A 22,647-nucleotide genomic window follows, 5' to 3' on the forward strand; every position below is an offset into this window, starting at 1 on the left:
CACCTCTGTATGAACCAGCACATTTCTGGGGCGTGGATTCACACAACGGATCAATGCAGGAGCAGCGGATCATCATCAGTTAGATCTGATGTAATCTACAACTCTTGAAGTATGTGTTGATATAGGAACCCTGCATTAGTCTGCGTTGGGAAGTCGTTCCATCGGGTGGAGTGTGGGTGTTCCCATGCATCCACCCATGGATTTTGGTGCATTCCCAGATTTCCTAAGACTAGTAAACCTGGGAATGCGTGAAAACGGTACACCACTCCAACAGAGGCGTAGCAACAAGAAATATCTTCATTTCCCCTTGGAATTTCCTCTTTCTACTTGTGCAGCATTCTGCAGCACACATAGAAAGAGGAAAATACCTCTGAGGATTGTTTTTATGCAGAAGGGTATCCCTTCCAGCACAAAAATAGTTCTGTCCGTAACGCAGGCACCCTTGCACCATGGCTTAAAGGTGCCTGTGTTGGCGCTAGGCTGCACATAGTTCGCCAGCTCATAGAGAGAGCAAGAATAGTCCATATCTTAGTAAATATATCGCATTCCTGCTCTCTCCATTTGACTCAGCACTTCAAGTTATCTTTCTGCGATGCGCCAAATCTTAGTAAATCTGGGCCTCAGTGTCTTAAATATAATTCATCTTTGTATTTACAAAAACAAATTCTGAACATATTATTTAAAAAAAAGAGTATGGGAAGATCAGTGTTGGACCTGAATTACATTTCACTGTTGTCATTCACTTTATTAGTAACCTATGTACAATACGAGCGTCTCTGTAATCTGACGTCATTTCCTGCCCAGAGCCCCAGGACACCCCTCGATCTCACTGTGCAATGTCTGCCTCGTGTCATTTCCACAGGGTGGCAACTGTGAAATACAAGGCAAGAGTGATGCCGACGACTTCCGGAGGCTGGTGAGCGCCATGGAAATCCTTAGCTTCAGCGGCGAGGACCAGAACAGCGTCTTCCGAATTCTGTCTTCCATTTTACACCTGGGCAACGTCTACTTTGAGAAGTATGAGGTAATGTGCAGGATGAGGCAAAGAGCCCCCCTTGCGGGGGTCCATGTCCTTCGATGGTTAAATCAGGGCAGTGCCTAATTTGTAAAAAATAAGTGACAGGGACCCGTCCAGGAGGCAACTGCAGCCTGCACCACCCATTACCCCACCATCACTGCCAATGACAATACCAAAACAACTACTCACCATCTCTCTTGCCTGCAATTGCGACAGTTCAAATTATTTCATGTCCCCAAAGCTAATGGAATGGCTGGTGAGGTGGGTATTAGTATTTTTTTTATGTATATTGTATTCATAAACATCCGTTGTCCTGCTCATGTCTAAATTAGAGAGCAGCGCCACCATATGGCAGAGTGTCATAAGTGTGGTGATGACAATTAAGTGCCGGTGTGGAGCACTGGAAACCAATTAAGTGCCGGTGCCGAGCACCGGAAACCACCGGCTCAAATTAAGCACTGAATCAGGGCCAGATTTTCAGCATGTCCATTCACTATGTCGACATTAGCATTTATGCTTATTTATGTAAATATATCCCATCTGCTACCCCTCTTGAAACAACGTTTGACACCAGTGTACTATAGAGTCAGTTTAGAAGAGATTATCTGCCTGTATTTGACATCACCCCGCCTTCTGTCTGGCCTCCTATCTATCTTTCCAGATTTTCTCAAGCTTAATGAAGTCAAGCAAAAATAACAATCAACCTTAGACAGCTCCGTGCAGGTGTTCTCTTTGTTCGCTTGACTGATATTCATGCAACAGAAAGCTTTACACAGCATCCCTAAATGAATTTTATTTGTAGAATGTGTCGACAGATCTGTAGTAAATGTATGCCTGTCATTGATCTTGACATAACAGAATCACTGACAATGAGGGAAAGTGCCATGAGCAATCAACTAACAGTAAAACAAATCTAAGAATACACAGCAATACAGATCAAAAGCACACTAGCAAAAAAATACAAGGAAGTGCGTTTGCATAGCTGAAATCTAAGAGTAGCAAGACTACAAATAAAAACAAGCCCTGGCAAAGCCAATAGGTCTCACTATTTTCATAGCTACAGTACATCAAGTCATTACTAAATCTACTTCTTGAGTCAGAACCAACAGCTTGAACATGGGTGTGGCCCTTCAAAAAAAACTTTATCAGATGTCCCTCGCAAGTCAACAACTGCTTAAGAAGTCTATGACAAAGCTGCAATATCTCAAGTTGTTACTAAAGGTCCCAAGTGAGTCGGATGCAACTGCTTCAAATGTCTTTTACAAAGGTGATGTGGTGTGACTTCAACATAAAAAAGTTCATATACACTTTTGCTACTCTAATGAACTGGGGTTGTTTTTTATAGGATCAGTAAATATGGCAATCCTGGTGTATGATGATGAATCAATATTGCAACTTTCAATAAATGTCTAGATTATAATGGAACATTTGTGAACACAACCTACTATACATAAGTACTAGCAGTCCCTTGTTCACTCAAGTGCCATCAGCCTTATCAAACTACTTTTTTAGTTGCACTATAATTTTGTTGCTTATTTTGAAGCCCACACCTTTGTGCAATGACAGGAAGAAACAACATGTTAATGTTAGTTAAGCAAAGCACTCAAGATATTAGAAGAAAGGTTATCTTATTTAATGATAGTTCATATATATCTATGTTTTTCATTTTTCATGAGGCTTGCAAGCGATTGACAAACCTGCGGCCCCTTTAGTTGTTAGTAGATGTTAGTAGATGTTCCTTTTGAGTCAGGTGCAAAATCTCCAAAATTCTTTTACACAAAGCTTTAGTTTGTTAAGTCAATACTAGGTGTCCCTTTCGAGTCAGCTCCAAATGAAATCTCCACAAACCTACTGAAATCTTCATACACCGGCAGTACCTTAAGTTGTTACTTGAGTTCCCTCTTGAGTCAGATGCAACTGCTTCAAATAACCTGAACCAAGCTGAATGTGTGAAGCTGTGACATTTAAATTTGCACACACATTTATTGATAAATACAAGTGCCTTCAAGTAGTTAACATTGGGTGTCTATGTTGAGGTGGGTATAAAAGGGTGAGCAATCTAAAAGCCGCCTTGAAGTAAATGTGCTCAAACACTGAAGTAGGCAGACCCATTTACCTATTGTGTGTGATGTGGTTGCAGGGAGAATCAAGTGAGTAAAAATTTAGCAGCCTAAAGGATAAAGATGGTTGACTGCTAGCCCTTTATATGTATATATTTTAACTATAACATATTTGGAAAACACCAGGCTGGTAACTTTCAGTAAACGTCTTGATTACGATGATTTTCTAGTATAAAGCACTAGCAGTCACTTGTAAATTCAATTTACCTCAACCTTATTCTTAGCAAACCGGTTTTGAAGTTTCACTGGACATGTGTGCCAATAGTCTCACAGATATATATATTAAAGGCCACAGCCTTGCCGTAGTAGGAAGAAGCGAAATGTCAATCTTGAGCCAGATAGAAAAGCATTAAAATTCTTTCATGAAGCTACAGTTTCACGAGTTGTTACTAGAGGTCCATCTCAAGACAGATACCACTGCTTTATAAGACCTTCATCGAGCTGAGGGGGTGTAGCGTTATCACACACATTTGTATACATACCTTTTCTATTTCTACTATTTGTGCTTGTTTTCCATTGGATAAACAAATTTGCCATAGCTAGTTTGTAATAATTCTGAGTCAAAATTACAGATTCCAATACATTTCTTGATTTTTGTCAAAGTAATGGCACCCTACCATGTGTAGGAACTAACACTCACTGGTACAATAATACAATACAAAAATAACAAGTGCCTTCAAATAGTTGATCTTGGCTGTATCTGTTTAAGTGAGTGTGAAAGGATGTATAGATAGGTATTTTTAAGTAAGTGATTGATAAGGATGATTAACTAAATGTTTTAAGTCTTTACATATTTGTATTATTATTATTTTGGTAAAAGGAGCTGGCGGCTTTAAAATATAAAGTACTAACAGTCACTAGTAAATTTAAGTGCCTTCAAGTTATTCTTAGCAAACTAGCTTTTGAGTGGCAATATACATGTATGCCAGTAATCCCAGTAGCTTACATTAAAGCCCACTGCCATATGCTGTATGCTGTGGTAGGAAGAGGCAAAATGTCAATGTTATTGGAGCAACATAATAAAGATATTTGATGAAAGGTTATTTTACCCATATATATCAATATCTATACACAGACAGACAGACTAACATACAGACACACACACACACATATATATTCACACACCTGCATTTTGTCAAGTTGTTGCTAGAGGTACCTCTCAAGTTCGAGTTAAATGCAAACAAAACAGTGAAATTCTTTCATGAAACTGCAGTTTCTCAAGTTTATAATAGAGGTGACTCTCGAGTCAGATGCAAAATCCTCAAAAACCTATCACAAGCTGCTGTTTCTCTAGACATTACTAGAAGTCCCTCTCGAGTTATATTCAAAACCACTTAAATCCTTTCATGAAGCTACAGGTTACCAGATCTTTACTAGATATCCTTAGTAAGCCAGATTCAAAATCTTTACATTCTTTCATGAAGGTGCAGTTCCACAAGTCGTTACTAGAGGTCCCTCTCATGTCAGATGCCAGTACTTCAAATTACCTTAAGCAAGTTCAGGGGGTGTGGCCTTAACATATACATGTGCATACACACTTGTGCTGTTTTAGTGATCTGTGCTTATTTTCCTTAGGATAAATACATTTGCATAGGCTGGTTTGTAATAATAAGTCAAACGTACACATTTTAATCATTTTCTTGGTAAATACAGATGCTTTCAATTTGCTAACCTGTATTAGTTTAGGTGGTTTGAATGCTATGTAATGAAGCCTCCTAATGTAAATGTACTTAATGATAGAAATGGTTGTATCCATTTATATATTCTGCCAATCAGGCTGTCTTCTGTGTTTTTTGTTAGTCTGCCTATTAGCCTGTGTGCCAGGCATTTTTTTTTATCTCTATTCACCAGTGAATCTACTTGTATTGTAAAAGATTTTCTCCCTACCTGTCCTGTATGTTGTCCCATCTGCTTGTCTTGTCAGTCTACCGACTGTCCCAAGTTAAAGCCCAGTATGGCTCTTTATCTCTTTAGTCTGCTTGTAGTTTGTCACTATGGATGTCTGTCTGTTAAGCTATTTCTTTTTCTTCATGTTGTTATGCAAACTATGACTTTGATGTAGTTCAACAAGGTTTGCTTTCCCACCCACGGCTGACACAGGTAAACTTGGTTCAATGCACCAACACTGAATGTGAAAGACAGGTTATTGTAGCCCCGCAGAACCCTACCCAATACATTGTTTAAGTGGAGTTACTGCTTTTGTGTTACTAACAATCCCCAAAAGGGGATCAGGGGCACCATGGTAACAGAATCAAACCTATTTCATTATTCACAATATCACACACACATTGCACGAAGAAGAATAGAGACTTTTAACTAAAAGCATTTATTATAACAGGGCAAACCTGTTTATCAGTACATCTAAAATAAGTACATAGGCTATCATAAAAACAGCAAGAAGGCAAGCTGTGAACAACAAGAATAAATTGAACATTTGCACCATGGTTAAAATGTAATTTAAAACCTAGCACCCTAAAACCTACTTCTCTGTGCTACACTGGGAGAGCATGAAGAGTAGAACAAATTGCTGTCTATAGTTTGTTAGGGGAAAAACAACCCACTGCATACCTTGTTGGCAGCAAGAGCTGTCATTATCAGCAGAGGCAGTGTTCCCTATGAGGAGAAACACACGATGCAGTAGCAGGCTTCCTCAGGGACTCAGCTTTATCATCATCACGATAGATGTAGCATCTTCGAGGTACGCTGGCAGTAGGTGAGACTATCTCTGGCAGAATCTTGTGGGATAATCTAGACAAAGGACCTCTCCTGACAAGTGGTCAAGTGAATGCCCTTTATACTAAATCTTATCAGAGATTGGAATTTATGACAAAAGTCTTGGAATGTGTGACATAGATTATGTGCATCAGGGTGTACATCCCAGATGTTTCCTTATGACCATATAAGGTGAAAGAGCTTATTTTCCGACTACACTGTTTTGGCTATATGTCTGTATTTGTTCTTTTTTGACCTTGACATGTTGATTGTGTGAGAAGTTGGCCTGGTATATGCTGTCCACTAATTATAGTGGGCACCTTGCACCAGTCCAAACGACCCTTATTGATGATTAGGTTAAAGACAACCTTTATGGAAAGCTATCCTAGTGGTAGCTGTGGAGAGCAGCCTTCAGGCTAAGTCTCGAAGGAATGTAAAGCAGCTTGTTTTACCAGATCAGAACCTCCTGATTGACCAAATGAAAGGAGAACCACACAAGAGATATGAAAAAAATATGTATTTATTACTAAACACTCTCTACTAACCTCTTTATGAGATTAGAGCACAAAGCACACAATATTAAATCACTAGAACGACAGTAAATAGCACAATACACAGCGGGCTCCAGGGGAGACCATACCATATACTAAGTAAGTGGTATGACAACCACGACTTAACTAGACACAGTGCCGAGGGCACGTAGAATCGCTTGGACCCCAAGGAACCACCCAAAGTAAAAAAAAATGCCAGCATTTGTAAAGCGTTCAGCTACCTCCGGAGAGGTGTCCCGACGCTGGGGGCCGTCGGGAAGATTAAGCAAGCTATTGCCCAGAGTCACATGGTGCTGGGCTAACCTGCCTCCAGAGCCGGGGATCGAACCATGAACCCTGTGGTCCGGAGTCAGGCACCCTGGCCGCTGCGCCACACCTCTTCCACCAGTAGTGACACAGGGGACCCACGGAGGATGGGTGCAGTGTAGCAACACAGGCGTGAGCTCCGTACAACTCTATGGGAAAGTCGCGGTTGGAATTTTAGAGCTTACGGACACTTCGGAGAGGACTTTAAGCAAACCCCTTGGAACATAGAAGGTTCTAAGGCCAGCACTCTTGAGAGTACAGAGATACCCGTGTTACCTATCCAAGAGGAGCCGGGTGCTTAGGGGTCAACAGTGGTGTAAGAAACCTTCATCGTTTTCAATGGCGTGATGCAAAGAAGTACTGCTGCCGGAAAGATCAAAAGTGTCCAGTGGAATCCAAGCCTGGATCCAAGTTGAGAAGAACTTGAAATCAGAGGGGACAGAGTCTGGGTCACTTCAGGGCAACCAGGGGCTCAGTAGACAAATGCCCACCGATGTCGGGTGCTTCAGGTGAGAAGATAGGATGCTTGACTCTGCAGCCACGGGGACCAGGAGACGTCGACAATGACCAAAGTCTGGTGGTGAGCTGTCCCACGAAGTATGTAGAGTGCTGGGGGGGTCAGTGTTCGGATCGAACACCAACTAGCCTTGGCAACTGCAACCCATGCGGGCAGAGGAAACAAGCTACGGTGAGGACCAGCAAGGTCCTGGGGACTGTCCAAGCAATGGAGAGTCAGGGCATATCTGGAGCAACCAGGAAAGCCCAAGGAAAATCAAAATTACCTTCACAGGGACCCACAGGCCAACGGACCAGGGATCGCAAAGGGATCTAGAGCTGAATCACGAAATAGCAGGCCACGGAATACTCGTGGAGTGTAAGCCAGAAATCTTCGGTGGAAATACTGCTCGGGGTCAGGACTACACGTAGCCCAAAGCACAGCCTCAGGGATTGCCAAAAAGTATATGCTGCTGCAAAAGTATAGGGTGCACAGGGGTTCGGGTTGCACGGTCTCCACGAGGGATACTGGTCTCAGAGTTGCTGAGAGAACAGATCAACCTCAGAGACCTCGGGAACCCACCTCCTGTTTTGGAGAAATCTTCGAAGTCCTCAGGAGCACAGGAGATGCGTTTAGGTGCCTGCTGCTGCAGGGGAGTAACTCCTTTACTCCAAGGGAGATTCTTCAGTCGTCCAGTGAAGTGTAGATCATCAAAGTACTTGGTTTCTGTAGCAGAGTTTAGTCCAGGTAAAATCTAAAATCCTGTAGTCAGGGTTCCTACTTAATACCCAAGGAAGGGGTGGGACAGACTTAGGAGACCCAACAATGGGAGGGTCAGGACAGAGGGGTGATTACACCCATGTCCTTTGTTCAGTTTTGCGCCAGAGCAGGGGCAAATGGCTCCTGCAAACGGTTTGAACTGGACTATGCACAGGGACACCAAATGTGCCCCCAGTACAGACTTTCAAACACTCTCAGAGTGCACCCACCCAGCCCCAATACACTAAATCCTGTTTGGGAGGTGGTCGCAACTCCCTGTGACAGGAAACCTATTGTCAAGCCTTACCCTGCTCGAGCTTGGCTCATCATCAGGAGGGCAGACTCGTGTCTGTAGCTGGCAGCATCCATTTTGTGATGCCCAGGTCGAGAAAGCTGGTACCGGGTGTACCGATGTTTCGCATAAGTCCCTCTAGAAGGGTGGAATCATACCTCCCTTGCCAGTTACTGGTGGGGAGGTATGATTCCAAGATGTTTAACACCAAACACAACATGTTTCTAAGCAGTTGTTTTAAAGTTGGCATTTACCGCGAGGTTATAATGCACTTAAATATATATGGTTGGCTGCATCACAAACAACCCCGGAAAATAGGTTCCGAAGGCTGCAGAGGGGCTCTGCTCATGCAGGGGCACCCTCTCACATAAAACCCAGCACCCTGCCTTCACGATTGATAAGGCCTGCCATAGGGGTGACTTATAGGTTTATATGTGCAGTGATTTAGAATAGATATAGTGAACCTATATCTAAGTAAGGGGTGCATGCACCACCTTACACAGCCTCTGCGGTACCTATGCCCTGGGTACATAGTATACCATATACTAGGGACTGATAAGGGTACCCCAGTATTCAATCTGGAGTGTACCTAAAGTACATGCAATCAATTTAGAGGAGAAAGCAGATAGACTGGGGCCCTGGATAGCAGGATCTCAGCCAGTCTAAGTCGAAAACAGTGATACATCAGCAAAAAGTGGGGGTAACTATAAGAAGCAGATCTTACTCTCCTACAAAGTAGACACTTGTCCCTGACTGATATTGCATCATGTGTTAAATCTATGTCATTAGCCGAATGACTTGACATTGTCTCAGTTCTTAGACAGATAAGGTCAGACGACATCTGTGACAGTGGCAGACATGACAATGATTCTGCATAAAAGTAGGAACATGGCGACTCCCATTACCAAGATGGTGTCAGGGCCACTCATGATGAAGTCGGACCTTATGGACTTTACGTCGATGTCAGCCTATCTATCATCTCTGCTTGTCCCTCAATAGCTGTATCTAGCCTTCAGTCTATCTCCTTGCCTGACAATCGAATCTGCAGTTTTTCAATAGAATTAGCTAATAGCTTTTCACCCCACCTCATAGATAATAGCATAATACTGTTATTCTCTGTTGAACATCATTAGTCAAAGCACTTGGGTTTCACATAATCACAAATCCTCTAATTGCTAACTACATAATATATCAAGAATAAGGAAAGAAAAGCTGGTAGGACCTGACAAATAACAGATGGAATAAGAATCATGTCACCAAATGTGCAAAAAGTCTTCATGCTCATACCTTGGACCCTGTAATTAGGTGTACAAAGTCATAACTGTGCTTGCAGTAGTTTGTAAACTTCTTTATTTTAATGCATAAAAAGTAAATTGCAAGGTTTTGTTGTACAAAATAAGTCGAAAATCCCTATGGATGTCTCACATATTATACTGTAAGAACATCAGTAAAATATATTATTTTTTGCTGATTGTTTTTCTCACAATTGTTTGAAAAAAAATCTTTGGAATTTTCCCAGAATTTCATGTAATCAATAGAAATTAAGTCCCACAATATTAAACACCCTTACCTGTAAAGTAATACAGAGGAACTTATTGCCGCATAATTGCACATTAGCAACTGCATATGCACAAAATTAAAAAGGAGCAACAAAAAGTACACATGCATTTCTTTCCAACAAAATCCATATATGCACATTTTTCCAACAATTATATTTTTTCAAAACGGCTCACATTTTTATTGTTTCTTGAAATTTGCAAGGTTTTTCTAGGATATTTTATGAAAATTGAAAAGTCCCCCCGATTCGCAAACTCTTGTCCCTAAATTAATGTACCTATTATGGCACATTACAAATGACATCTGTGCAATACATGGATATAGCTTCCGAACATAGGGCCCCATTACAATGGTGGGACTGCCACCGTCAGTCCATCGGTGGCAGTCCCACTGCACTCGGACCCTGCCGGACCGCCCGCCGCATTACGATGGCGGTCAGATGGAGGGTGAGCGGAGAGACAGACCGCCACGCATTTAACAGGCTAACGGAGCCCCACGGATCATCAGAAAGACTGCAATCCCTACAACAGTGGTGGTGCCTGCTCAGGCACCGCCGTGGGGATTACAATGTCTCTTTCTGTCTGCCGTTTCATGGTGGTTAACCCGCCATGAAAAGGCAGACAGAAAGGGACTTTTTCCCCTGGTATCCAATATGGCGCCTGGAGGGCAACTATGGTGCCCCCCTAAATATCCTTGCACCATGTGGCAGGACCGCATGGTGCCTGCCACACAGTGCAGGGATATGTCAGTTGTGTATGTTTATTACTGCGGCGTGTGCTGCAGCCCTTAGCACATGCCACAATACAAAGTATACACATTGCGACTGCCTTCAAGGCTGTCACATTGTATTGTGGACAGCGGGACCGCTGACTGCTAGTCGGGCGGTCCTACTTCCGCCACGGTGCCGGTCAGACCTAAGTTTGACTCGCATCGTAATGAGGCCCATAGGCCCCCCTGGAGCCTGCGTATGTGTCTGGGTTCCCTCTGTTAAAGATGTCTGTCCTACGTAATGCCTGTGGTAATTGAAGCAAACGTTAGAATACAAGAAATTGTACTACAGGCGTACTCTTTGACATACTCTTACATGCCTTTGTGAATCAGCCACAAAATGCCTAATCCCTTATTAGTAAAAATACAAAGAGGGCACACTTCCTTTCTATTTGTACAAATTGTTCACAAATATTCTGTAAAAATTCCCATTTTATTCCGGTGATAGAAATTTTGGGTCCATTTCACCAAGGAATGCAAGAGTATGAGAGTAGAACAGTGCTATTACTTTAGATTCTCTAAAATAGCTTTGTGAATAGCTATGCAGTGTGCACATTTCAAAGGTATTGACAAAGTCAGTTGGAATCAAACACTTTACTGAAGGTGTTGCTGGATCTAAGTTTTGTACTGGGCAGTTCTGTGCTTCTGATTGATAGAAATTACTAGTGTCTTATGTGTGACTCAATGTTTGTAACTGGTGGATCTCTAATACAAGCTGTTGTGTGCCACAGACAGATGCCCAGGAAGTGGCTTCGGTGGTGAGCGCCAGTGAGATTCGCGTTGTGGCGGAGCTTCTGCAAATTTCCCCTGATGGACTACAGAAGGCCATTACCTACAAAGTGACAGTAAGTTACAAGGAAATGTAAATCAAAGAGAGAAACTGCAAACATTGTCTGCGAGAGAAAGACAAAGGCAGTGATGAAATTGAAATTTATCGTGGAGGGTTCAGATTAGCTAAAATTGATACAATTTACAAATCTCTTATCTTACATCGAAGCCTGATTTGAAATTACTCTCGTTGGGATTTTTTCTAATCTACCCATTCAAAGTAGGTATAGCCTTCAGCTTTTGTAAGCAAGAGCAAGTCTTAAGTGTATTAGAATTTACTTAAAAAGAGTTATCAGGCTATTATCAAAGGTAACTTACTCTTACACTTTTAAGTAACTTTATTACTTTTGTCTATTCGCCATTTTCAAGTGTAAAGTTGTTCAAAAGTGTCTTAAATGTCTCCGGTGGATGGAGCCAAATATACAAGTGTAAGTAACTATTTTACAAAAAAGAGCAGTAGTAGTAGGTCCAGCACCACTCATGTTAACCACTGCTATGTGACATCCTCAGATAGAAATCAATGGAGGCAAGGACTCAAAATAAAACCCAATATGGATTCATGTTAAATTAAATTACTTTATTTTGACTTTTTAAATATGTATCTAAAATTATTTTAATGTTAAAAAATTAAAATATATTAAAAAATAAATATTATTTTATGATCAAATATTTTAATAACCTTCATTTAAAAGGTAATGTAATTTTAATTTCTTTCAAAGAATAATTACATTATTTTAAAATAATTCTATATATAACTTTTCATGATGTTTACAACATAATAAATACATATTATTATTACTATTTATTTATTCGATCAATAGCACGATCATACACAACATAAAATCACTTAGCATACCGTATTCATAAAATGTTAAAAACCAATGGTTTAAAAAACATTGACTGTATGGTCCTATACAGTATTTAAAACAAGATTGTAGTTTGTGATTTTAACGTAAAATCGAGATATCAATTTAAAAAAACATAATTGAAACAATTCAACCCCACCATTCCCCTACTGTCCCATTAAATTACATTGTAGATGGCTTTCCCTGCTTATTTAATAAGCCTGCATCAGAATATTATTTTGCCACTTTAGGTCTCTGCCACCAGGCATAAAGCAAATATCTTGATGTTGTGAAAACAAGCCACCTTGTCGTGTCTGACCTGAATATGCGTACGGCATCAGAGGGAGGACGTAAAAAAGAAAGCAGTCGGCAGGCCGGGATAATTCAAGTTTTCCTTAAATTTGCATAAGCAGGACAAGAAAATGAAATGTTCTATAGTCTCTGGGGTCGAATGACAGGACGGGCACAAAGGAGATACATTAGCATTTGCCCAACTGTTTTTCATTGCATTCAGTGGGAGAACCCCAATCCTAAATTGTATATAAAGTGCTCGTGGTTGAGGGAGTTCAATTCATCCATATACAAATCTTACTTAAAACAGCTTTTAACATTTAAAAAAGTGGAAGTTAAAGTGCCGGGTGACCTGACAACAGTGCAAGAAGAATCAACAAAATCCCAATACCTCTTTTTCAGCAAGGGGACAATTTTTTTTGTAATGGACTGCGGAGCCTCCCACATTATTCCCAAGACCAATCTAAAAAGCCACTCCTTAACCTTGTTAAACCTAAGCAGTCGCCCTGTATGTCTTTGGAGGATTAATAATTCCTTCACTGCATCCTTTAAAGGAATCTGGGGGCTACTAGTCCAGAGTCTCACCCAGAACAAAAGGACCTTGAGGACAGCAAAATGGATGATAGGCTTTAAACCAATGCCAAGGCGTAGGGGTAATAGGGGCGTATTCAATGGGAGGTTGAGAATCGCTCTTAGAAATTTATTTTCACCAACCTCTAGCTGTTTCACATGCTCCAGCCCCCACAGTTCTTCCCCATAAAGGGCCGCACCTAGGCCTTTTGCCCGGTGGATTTCAAGGATACGAGAAATTGGGCAGAAAGCTGAGCGTTTTACCCTCTTTGCTAATGCACAATCTACGTGCTGAAGTGTCAATATGCTCTTCTGAATTTGGGGAGTCCAAGCTAAATTGTCACAAATTCTGATTCCCAGGTAGTCGAAGGCCTTGACCTGTTCTAAGGATTGGGTAACTATCTTGGTGGATTTGTAGGGATTAAAGTAACCCTGGGCGAGACACTACGCTTCGCCCACGTAGTGTACGTAGCGCTGCCTGCTTCGCAGTTTTCGAAGTAGGTGAAGCAGGCTAGCGCTACGCACACCCAGGGCAAGGCGTAGCTGTCTGCCGCCGCCACCCGCCTCCCGCCTTTTAAATCAACCTGCATTTTAAAATAAATACTAAGTAAAGAAACTTACCTGGAGCGCCGCGTCTCCAGGGCTCCCTCTTCATTATTTCCGACGTCTTCTAACAAATGCGCATGCGCGTACGCCCGCGCATGCGCATTTCTTTTGAGAAATGCGCATGCGCGGGCGTCCGCGCATGCGCATTTGTTAGAAGACGTCGGAAATAATGAAGAGGGAGCCCTGGAGACGCGGCGCTCCAGGTAAGTTTCTTTAATTGGTATTTATTTTAAAATGCAGGTTTGATTTAAAAGGAGGGCAGGCGGGAGGCGGGAGGGTAGGCGGGTGGCGCATAGTGGGGGCTACGCGAAGCACGTAGTGCGCGTAGATTTGGGCACACTACGCGCTGCTTCACGTAGCCCCACTACGCTCACTACGCCCACCCTTAGATTAAAGACCATAAACTTTGTCTTTGATCAGTTTTATTTCAAGGCCCCGATCCTTGCCTGCTTCAGCAAACTTAGATAACACATTCTGAGTGCCCATTGGAGTTTTAGAAATGAGCAGAGTATCATGTGCAAATAGCAAAGAGGGTATAAGGCTACCAGCTAATCATGGCAGGTCATCTCCACAATCATAAAGTTCGCTTATAAGCCCATTCATATACAGGGTGAACAGGGTCAGGGTAAGCACACAGCCTGGCGCCCCCCCTTGGTGACTGATATATTATTAGTGAGACTGCCATCACAATTCCACCTGAATTTGGTATTGTTGTCTTGGTGTAAGCAAACCAATAGTTGAAGTAGGTCACAGGGGAGTCCTAAATCCATAAGAACAGCCCAAAGATTATTGCGATCTATGGAGTCAAATGCCGTTTTAAGGTTGACAAAAATGACATACAAGTGGCCCCTCCTGCTCTTCAGTTCTTACCAAATGAGCAAAAGAAATCAGAACGCCTGGTCTAGTGAGCTCGTGGAGGCCCTAAAACCTGCCTACAGATGAGAAAGAATGTTATTATCCTCTATGCAGTTTTGGAGACGTGACAGGATTATTTTGCCGAAATGTTTCTGGGAGACATCTATAAGGCCTATTGGCCTATAATTAGAGGGGTTCTCCTTTATTCCCTTTTTTAAATATGGGGATTATTTCCGCACCTTTCTAGATCGGGGGTATATCCACCCCTCGCAGGATGGCATTAAAGACTGTTTGAAGCAGTGGTCCCCAAATATAGGGTTCTGCTTTAAACAGATCTCCAGGGAGTTTATCTAACCCTGGGGTTTCCCAGTCTGGAGCAAACTGATTTCTGTTAAAATGTCCTCTAAGGAAAAGCCAACAACGCCTTCCTGTACAGGTGCTAAATTACATTCCATCGATGCTACTGCTTCATCCCCCTCGGGTTCAGAAACCGTACCAGTATAACGTTTCTAAAAGTACTCTTCCCAGGCATGTGGTTGTATGTGAAAATCATCTTCACTGACGTGCTTAATTGAACCTTTTGACAGAAGGTGCCAGAAAAGTGTGCAATACTTCAATTTTGAAGCCTCGGCTAATGTACGCCAAGCTCCTTTTTGCAGCATTCTGTGCCATTTTATACATCCTTCTTCTCATTTTAATATCATTTTGTATCCCTTGCTTTACTGACACCTTTAGGTAAATCCTGGCCAGTCTACATTCCTCGTTGTACCATGGGGCGATGTTCACTTTAGGCATGTTAGAGTTACACTGTCTACTAAAATAGAGGTTTATGTGATCTGTTAATTGCTGGCAACTAGACACAATAAAGCCTTCACTTTTATCCTGATCACTCCGTACCGTGAGGATCCGAGCCACTTCTTTATAGATCTTGGGAAGCAATTTCCCATCAGCCACGACCTGGGACCATTTAACTCTCCTGTTGTTATTAGTAAAATAAATCCATATAAATATTATACTTTTTGGTAAGATTTTTTAATTAATTAATTAATCTCCCAAAAATCTTATTTAATTTAATATATCTAAATTAATTAAATATGCCATTCAAAATTAATAGAAAGTATTTTTACAAATGTGTTTCTCAGTTTAACTTTGTTTACTTTTTCCCATAGATTATCATAAGGAGATATCTGCCATCAGGACAGAGATCTCTCCACGTAAAGAAAAGAGAAAAGTATAAAACTTTATAAAACATGAAAAAATAGTAAAAATATTTTTATGTTAAACATTATTTTAAATAAAGTTAAATATTTATTTTAAATGTGAAACAAAATGATAAAATGTTACTGCAATAATTTAAATTTAAAATTAAACTGTATTTAATATATTACCATGAATAAAATAATTTTTCTGAAAATTAAATAAAAGAAACTCCTACCTTCCATACAAAATTAATATATTTTATTATGTATTAGAACATATATCAAATTAATTAAAAGTAATTTAATTATATTAATCAGAGATTAATGTTAAATTAATTCTTAAATTAAAAACGGTTATAAAATACTATATAATAAAATAATACATATTTTTAGATACTTTGTTTAACATTAAATTCCAATTATATTTAATTAATTTAAATAATTTAATTTAATATAAAATTATTTCCTATGTATTTTTATTGTAAGTACCTACCGCCATTATTTTTTGTGGGAGAGTGTTGCAGTACTCATGGGTGGCAATGTGTGGTACTGGCCATATTCCAGCTCGGAGCTGGAGTACATTTACTATTGTGTGGGCCCTTTTTGGTAGTAGTAACTATAGAACTGCAGTTTGTAAATAGCAATGGGCTTATTCATTTTTTGGTGGGTGCATGTTCCTACCTAAACCTCTCCTTAACTTTCCTGGGACAATAATACTCCACCCTACACGCCTTTCGTTTAATAGTAAGCATGCCCCTTGTTCATTGTACTTCCTCTGGTCCCTTCCATGTGAAACAACTAGTAGTAAATTTAGATGTGTCTTAATTGTGTGCGGATCTCCCCATAGAAAAGAAATAAGGGGTGGGGGTGAAGATTTATGTTCGTAGGTTTGTGAATTCCATTTTGTAGAAAGTAGGTAGCACTACTGTAGTGCTTCTTTACTGACAAAAAAATGCAGTTTGTGAATCGAGCCAAGTTATGCATGTTTCCCTTGTTCCTAATTGCATATACACCAGTTTAGGTTGAGGATATTTAACTTTAGAAAATATTTCTTCTCTCTCTGAAAACTCCTTTCTTCCCTAAATCTTCCTTTAATCTCCCCAAGGTTGTCACAATGGAGGAAGGGTTCAGATGGCGCAATATGTTTCAGACCTTGTGCTTTTTATGGTCCAACTCTCCTTCAGACACCTTTATTTAAAGATTTTTAATTGTAAGTAATCCTGCCATCTTCATTAATAATGAGGCAACTTGTATAGCCAGACAACTACATGCCACCAGACTCCACATCTTGTATTTCTTTGAAGTACATTTTAATACTTAGAAACAGGTGTGCTGCTTATCACACCTGGCAAAAATGGAAGAAGGATCCTGAGGGCGCTACATTAGGTTTGGACCCAGGCCTCCTGCTAAATTCTGACAAGCCTGAACCTCCCTCCTTTCTATACTTATGTCTAGACATTCCAGTTTTAACTGAAGTGTGCAGATAAGAGTGGCAAATGCAATTACCAATGTTTGTAAATACCCAAACTAAATTGTTTTTCACATGTGTATGGAACTTTTCAGACAGATCAAAAGATAATATCTGATTGGCTGTCACAACACCAACATCAATGTTGCGACAGCCCTTTTAGGACTCGGGGACTCTGTCCCCGTCCTAATAAAAGAAAAGAAATGTAGGGGGCAGGATATAGATACCCTTACTCTTCTGGCCTCTGGGACTCCCATGCTGGGGCCAAAAACATATTACTTTTTAGATGGAACTGCATATCCGCCGAGAAATCGCAGATCCGTGGTCATGTAAAAAAAAATAATAGGCGGACTCATGCTCTTTTCAGTTTTAATCCCAACCCTGGTGGGCCAGGGCTGGGGATTAAAAAAAATATTTTGGAAAGGAGATGTGGCCCATCTCTACCGCGGGGAGGGGTTCATGGGGCCGAGGGACCCTATTAGAAATTGGGTTTCTAGTTGGCAGAGGTTTGCACCCTCTCTAAGTAGGGACCACCATCCTATTCAGGGAAGCTAGATATACACTTTAAATTAACCTGTGCTCACCCTTTGGTAGCTTGGCACAGAGCAGGTAGGTTTAACTTAAGAGGCAATGTGTAAAGTATTTGTGCAATACACACACACACACACGCACGCGCGTGCACACACACACACACACACACACACACACACACACACACGCACACACACACACACACACACACACACGCAGTAACATAATGGAAACACCACCAAAAGACTCTACACAGGTTTAGAAAATTAGAGAATATGTATCTGAGTAAAACAAGACTAAAACAACAAAAATCCAATTAGCAGAAGTCGAGATATGCATTTTTAAAGAATAAATGCAAAAATAGTGTTTAGAAGTCACTAGCGGTCAAAAGGTTACTCAAGGTCATGAGGGACTGGTAGAAATCCAAAGTTCAGGCTGACCACGATGGAGGGCAGACCGGCTACAGGACCAAGACAGGTTCCGCTGAAGAAGTACCTTGATTGGAGCAAGTGTTGATGCCAAGAGCCTACTGCATCGTCGTCGAGCCGTGTAAAGGAGGGTCCTGTGTCATCGTCGTCACGAGCTCCGTTGAAGTGAATGCAATGCGTCGTTGCTGAGCCGCGCAGGCTGTGGATCCACTGTTGTTGAGCAGCCTCTGTATCAGCGTCGATGGGTGATGTGGCGGAATTTCTCACGCAGTCGGGGTGATGCATCGGTTTTTGCCGAAATCAGCTGCAGAACCCACTTCTGAGGCCCAGGACTGACGGGGGCACCTCAAGCAAGGGTAGGACTCACAGATGACAGAGTCCAGCAGCAGTAACAGGATTGCAGGAAGTCTCTTGTGTCCCTGAGACTTCAGAAACCAGGAGGCAAACCAGCAAGCCCTTAGAGTCACTCTGGTTTCAATTGAAATGGGTGCAGTGCTTGCCCTCAGCAGGGCAGAGATCAACAGGTAGCAGGGCAGCTCAGCAAAGCAAGAAGCAGTTCATCAGAATGATCAGTCAATGTACAGTGGAAATCCTTACAACACAGCAGTCTTTACTCCAGCAAAGTTCTTCCCAGGTCCAGTAGCGTACTGTTTTAATAGGGTCAGAGCCCCAGTATTTATACCCCAAAATGCCTTTGACGTAGGGGGTGACTTCAAAGGAGATCTCTGAAGTGCACAAAGATCCCTTTCAATCCAGTCCTGTCTGCCAATCTACCTATGGGGGGTAAATCAGTGCTTTGTGTGTGGACAGTACGATACCTATTGAAGTATAAGTCTCAGCCCCACCCATTCCTCCCTGCCCAGGAACACCCATCAGAATGTAGATGAATGCAGTTGAGTGCTCAGAATGCAGATGAGCCTCACCTTCCTGTGTTTGTGGCTTTCTAGAGGGAATGCACAAAAGTAGCTGTCACCCAGCCCAGAGGTGTATTTGAGACAGGCTGCAGACACACAGAGCAAAGTTAAGAGCAGAGAAATGTCCACTTTCTAAAAGTAGCATTTAAAAAATAATAATGTCAAATCCCACTTTACTTACTTAAATAACTTTATTTCGGTCAAAGACCATAAAAGCACAGAATAAAAAAAAAATACTACAATGTACAATTTCACTACAAACAAGCAGAGACTGCCGCCAGTTGCATAAAAAATAGTGTAGATTTTGATTATCCAAGAACATAATCATTAATTAGTTATAAAAATCATTACAGAAAGATTTATACAAATATGAATGCTGTCAAAATTTCTTTGTAGTATACATGGGTGATCAGTCGCCAAGGACTACATAAATCTAAGGATACTGCAAGATGGACTATGCAGAGAATCCATCACTTATAACACGTGCCCTTACTATATCTACGATGTAAAAAGAGCCTCATTTAGCTAATTCATCTCATGTCCAAGGGACATATTATATTCAACATATAGATCTTAAGAACAGAAAATGGCTCAAAATTAAAAAGTGTCATAAAATAGGATAAAAACACTCAAAAAAGGTTAGAAAGCCTAAGTCAGAATTAAAAATTTACGCAGTGTACACAGAGATTCACATGTCACTTTACGAGGCCCCTGCGTAAATACCACATCGAATTTAAAAATCGAGAGACAGCAAAAACTATTGGGGGATGGGTATCGTGTTTTAATATCCTAAAGGCCTCTAAATGTAGCCTAAACCCAAGATTGCGACATATTGGTATTATCCGGCGTTTGCGTGGGAAGGTGTATGCCGGGCAAAAAAATAATACATGTATTTCAGACTCTTCCCTATGGGTGCATGTAGGACAGGTCCTCTTATTGTCTAGTGCCCATTTGCTAGTAAGGGCATTTAGAGGGAGATTCCCCACTCTAAATCGCATATAGAGTTTCCTGGCCTGCAAGGGATAAATCAAGTCCAGGAACTCTTCTTTCCTATATTCAGCCTTAACTAGCAAAAACTCAGCAGTCATCGAACCCCCGATGGCACTTCCCTGGATGGCCAGCAAGTTAACCTGTCTATAGAGGAGCACTAAGTCTTGTCTAGATGTTGATCGGCATGATATCTCTGGGGTTAGCCAGAGGTCCAGCCTACCTAGCCTAGCCAAGAGATCCTTGATGTACAGTAACCAGGGAATCTTTTTTGTGGTTTTAATAGTAAGGATCTCCCTCAGCTCGTCTCTGTAGGCGGAAAGTTCTGAGGTCGCCCACACCCTACGCCAAAATGTAATGGGCCTCAGGGCAATTTCTTCATTTATGGGCAGCAAGCCCAAGTCCATATGAAGGGGCACTAAGGGGGTACTGAGTGGGAGACCTACAATCTGTCTCATAAAGTTGTTCTCAATTTTTGCGAGGTTGGCAGCAGACATATGTCCCCATATTTCAGCCCCATATAGAGCAGCCCCTCTTGCCTGGGCTTTATATATTTCTACTGCAGGTGCCACTGACCTATATGTGGTTGACCTATGGAATTTCATTATCCCACCTACCGGCTGTGATAATTTGAGTCTGGCCTTAACCATTTGGGGTTCCCATGTAAAATCTTCTGATAAGGTAATACCTAAGTAATCAAATGTCCTCACCATTTCCAGGGGTATACCGTCAAGAGAGGGACTTGGCCGAGTAATTTTGGGGGGGTTGAAGATCATGTATTTTGTCTTGGTTAGATTGATCTCCAAGCCCCGCTAAATACAAAACTCGGCATATCCATCCAAAATGCGTTGGCTGCCTGATGGAGTTTTGGACAGCAACAAGGAGTCATCCGCAAACATCAGCGCGGGTATCTTCCCCAAGCCCAATTTCGGGGCATCATTATCCTTAATGTTATTAAGATGGTCAATGAGCCCATTGATATAAAGACAAAATAGGGTTGGGGCAAGGACACATACCCCCTTTTTGACAGGGAAGCGCGCAGATAATTTCCCATGGTTCCCGCTTCTTACTTGCACATAGGTCCCTATATGTAGCCTCACCAGGACTTTAAGGAGAAAGGGCGGAATCCCTAGGTCACTTAAAACTTCCCAGAGTTTCCCCCTAGGAACTAAATCGAAAGCCGAATTCAGATCAACAAAAATAACATAGAGGCTGCCACCCTCCATCTTAGCTATTTTCCAGAAAAGCAATTGTAGCCTAAATATCTGGTCCACAGTTGAGGTGTTTGATCTAAAGCCGGCTTGGTAGGGGCTCAGGATCCTTCCTCCGCTATCCAGCTTTGGATGCAATCAAGAAGGACCCTGCCCATCAGTTTTTGTGGAATATCAATAAGGCTGATGGGTCTGTAATTTGACGGTAGAAGTGGGCAACCGTTTTTGTAAATGGGAACAATCTCGGCCCCACACCAGGAATCTGGCGGAGCCATACCCCTCATAATGGCATTAAATAAAGCACATAAATAGGGAGTCCAAATTTTTGGTTCCATATGAAAAAGCTCCCCTGGGAGTTTATCTAAGCCGGGGGCTTTGTTAGGGGGTAGTCTGTTAATAGCATTCCAAACTTTGGTCAAAGTAATTTCGCACAATCCTTCTGGGTGAGGCTCATGCAGAGAATCCAAAAAGGCTATATTGGCACCCACCAATTCCTGCCCGGCATAAAGGGCCTCAAAATGCCTCTCCCAGGCTTCTGGCGGTATATTGGGCTCCCGGGCCGATTGTCCTTCCTTGTTTCCCACACTTACTAGAGCCAGTGCTTTAAATGGGAAAAAATAAGTGCAGGTACTCATTAAAATGAACTAGAGGTGTGGCAAGTGGGCGGGGCCAGGGGCGGGGCTAAGAGCAAAACATGATGATACATAATGACTTCTATACCAGTTGCAGCACATATTAAAACAGATAAATGTTTTTATGTGAAGTATGAGCATAGGTTCACATTTCTTTATAGATATACATATAAATATATATATATATACAAGAAATACAGCAGATTTTTAACTTTACACAAATTTGTGTTAAAATGCAATTTCTATGCCCCGATTTCAGAAATGAACAAATATTTGGTATTTTTAATCTGAAAAAAGTGTCAACCCTAACTTCCCTGTCACCTCACTTTTTTACATTCCTCTCTCCCGCTTCCTTCTATGTTCATCTCGTTTTCCCCAAACCAGACCCATTACCAATTGTCATGGGAGCTCATTCCTGGAGTGCTGCAGTGTTCCCTGCTATTCATTGCTACCTTCACACCTATGGATCTGTTGCTGTTTTGTAAATGCAGCCATTAGTGTTGGAGGGCACACAAAGGGAAGCAGCTCCTGCGCTGAGAAAAACAAACATGAAAAGAAAACCGTATTTGGGGAAGGTGCATGATTGTGCTGAACTGCCACTGGCTTTAGTAAGGCCAGTGCAATACCCTAAATGGGACTGGATTACTGACCGCAGCCCAGCCCAGGACATTTCACGCACCTGATGGAGAGGGGGCTGGGGGTG

General features: G+C 41.6%; 1 protein-coding gene across 1 annotated transcript in view; it reads left to right on the forward strand.

Moving 5' to 3' along the window:
• Nucleotides 1-22,647, forward strand: part of MYO15A (myosin XVA) — a 1,126,038-nt gene that overhangs the window by 136,048 nt on the left and 967,343 nt on the right. The window contains exons 11-12 of the mRNA XM_085631315.1: nt 863-1,024; nt 11,311-11,424. Of these exons, the coding sequence (XP_085487441.1) occupies nt 863-1,024; nt 11,311-11,424 (276 nt within the window). The remainder of the gene's footprint in view (nt 1-862; nt 1,025-11,310; nt 11,425-22,647) is intronic.

Source organism: Triturus cristatus, chromosome 10, assembly GCF_964204655.1.
Source record: "Triturus cristatus chromosome 10, aTriCri1.1, whole genome shotgun sequence".
Taxonomy (NCBI): Eukaryota; Metazoa; Chordata; class Amphibia; order Caudata; family Salamandridae; genus Triturus; species Triturus cristatus.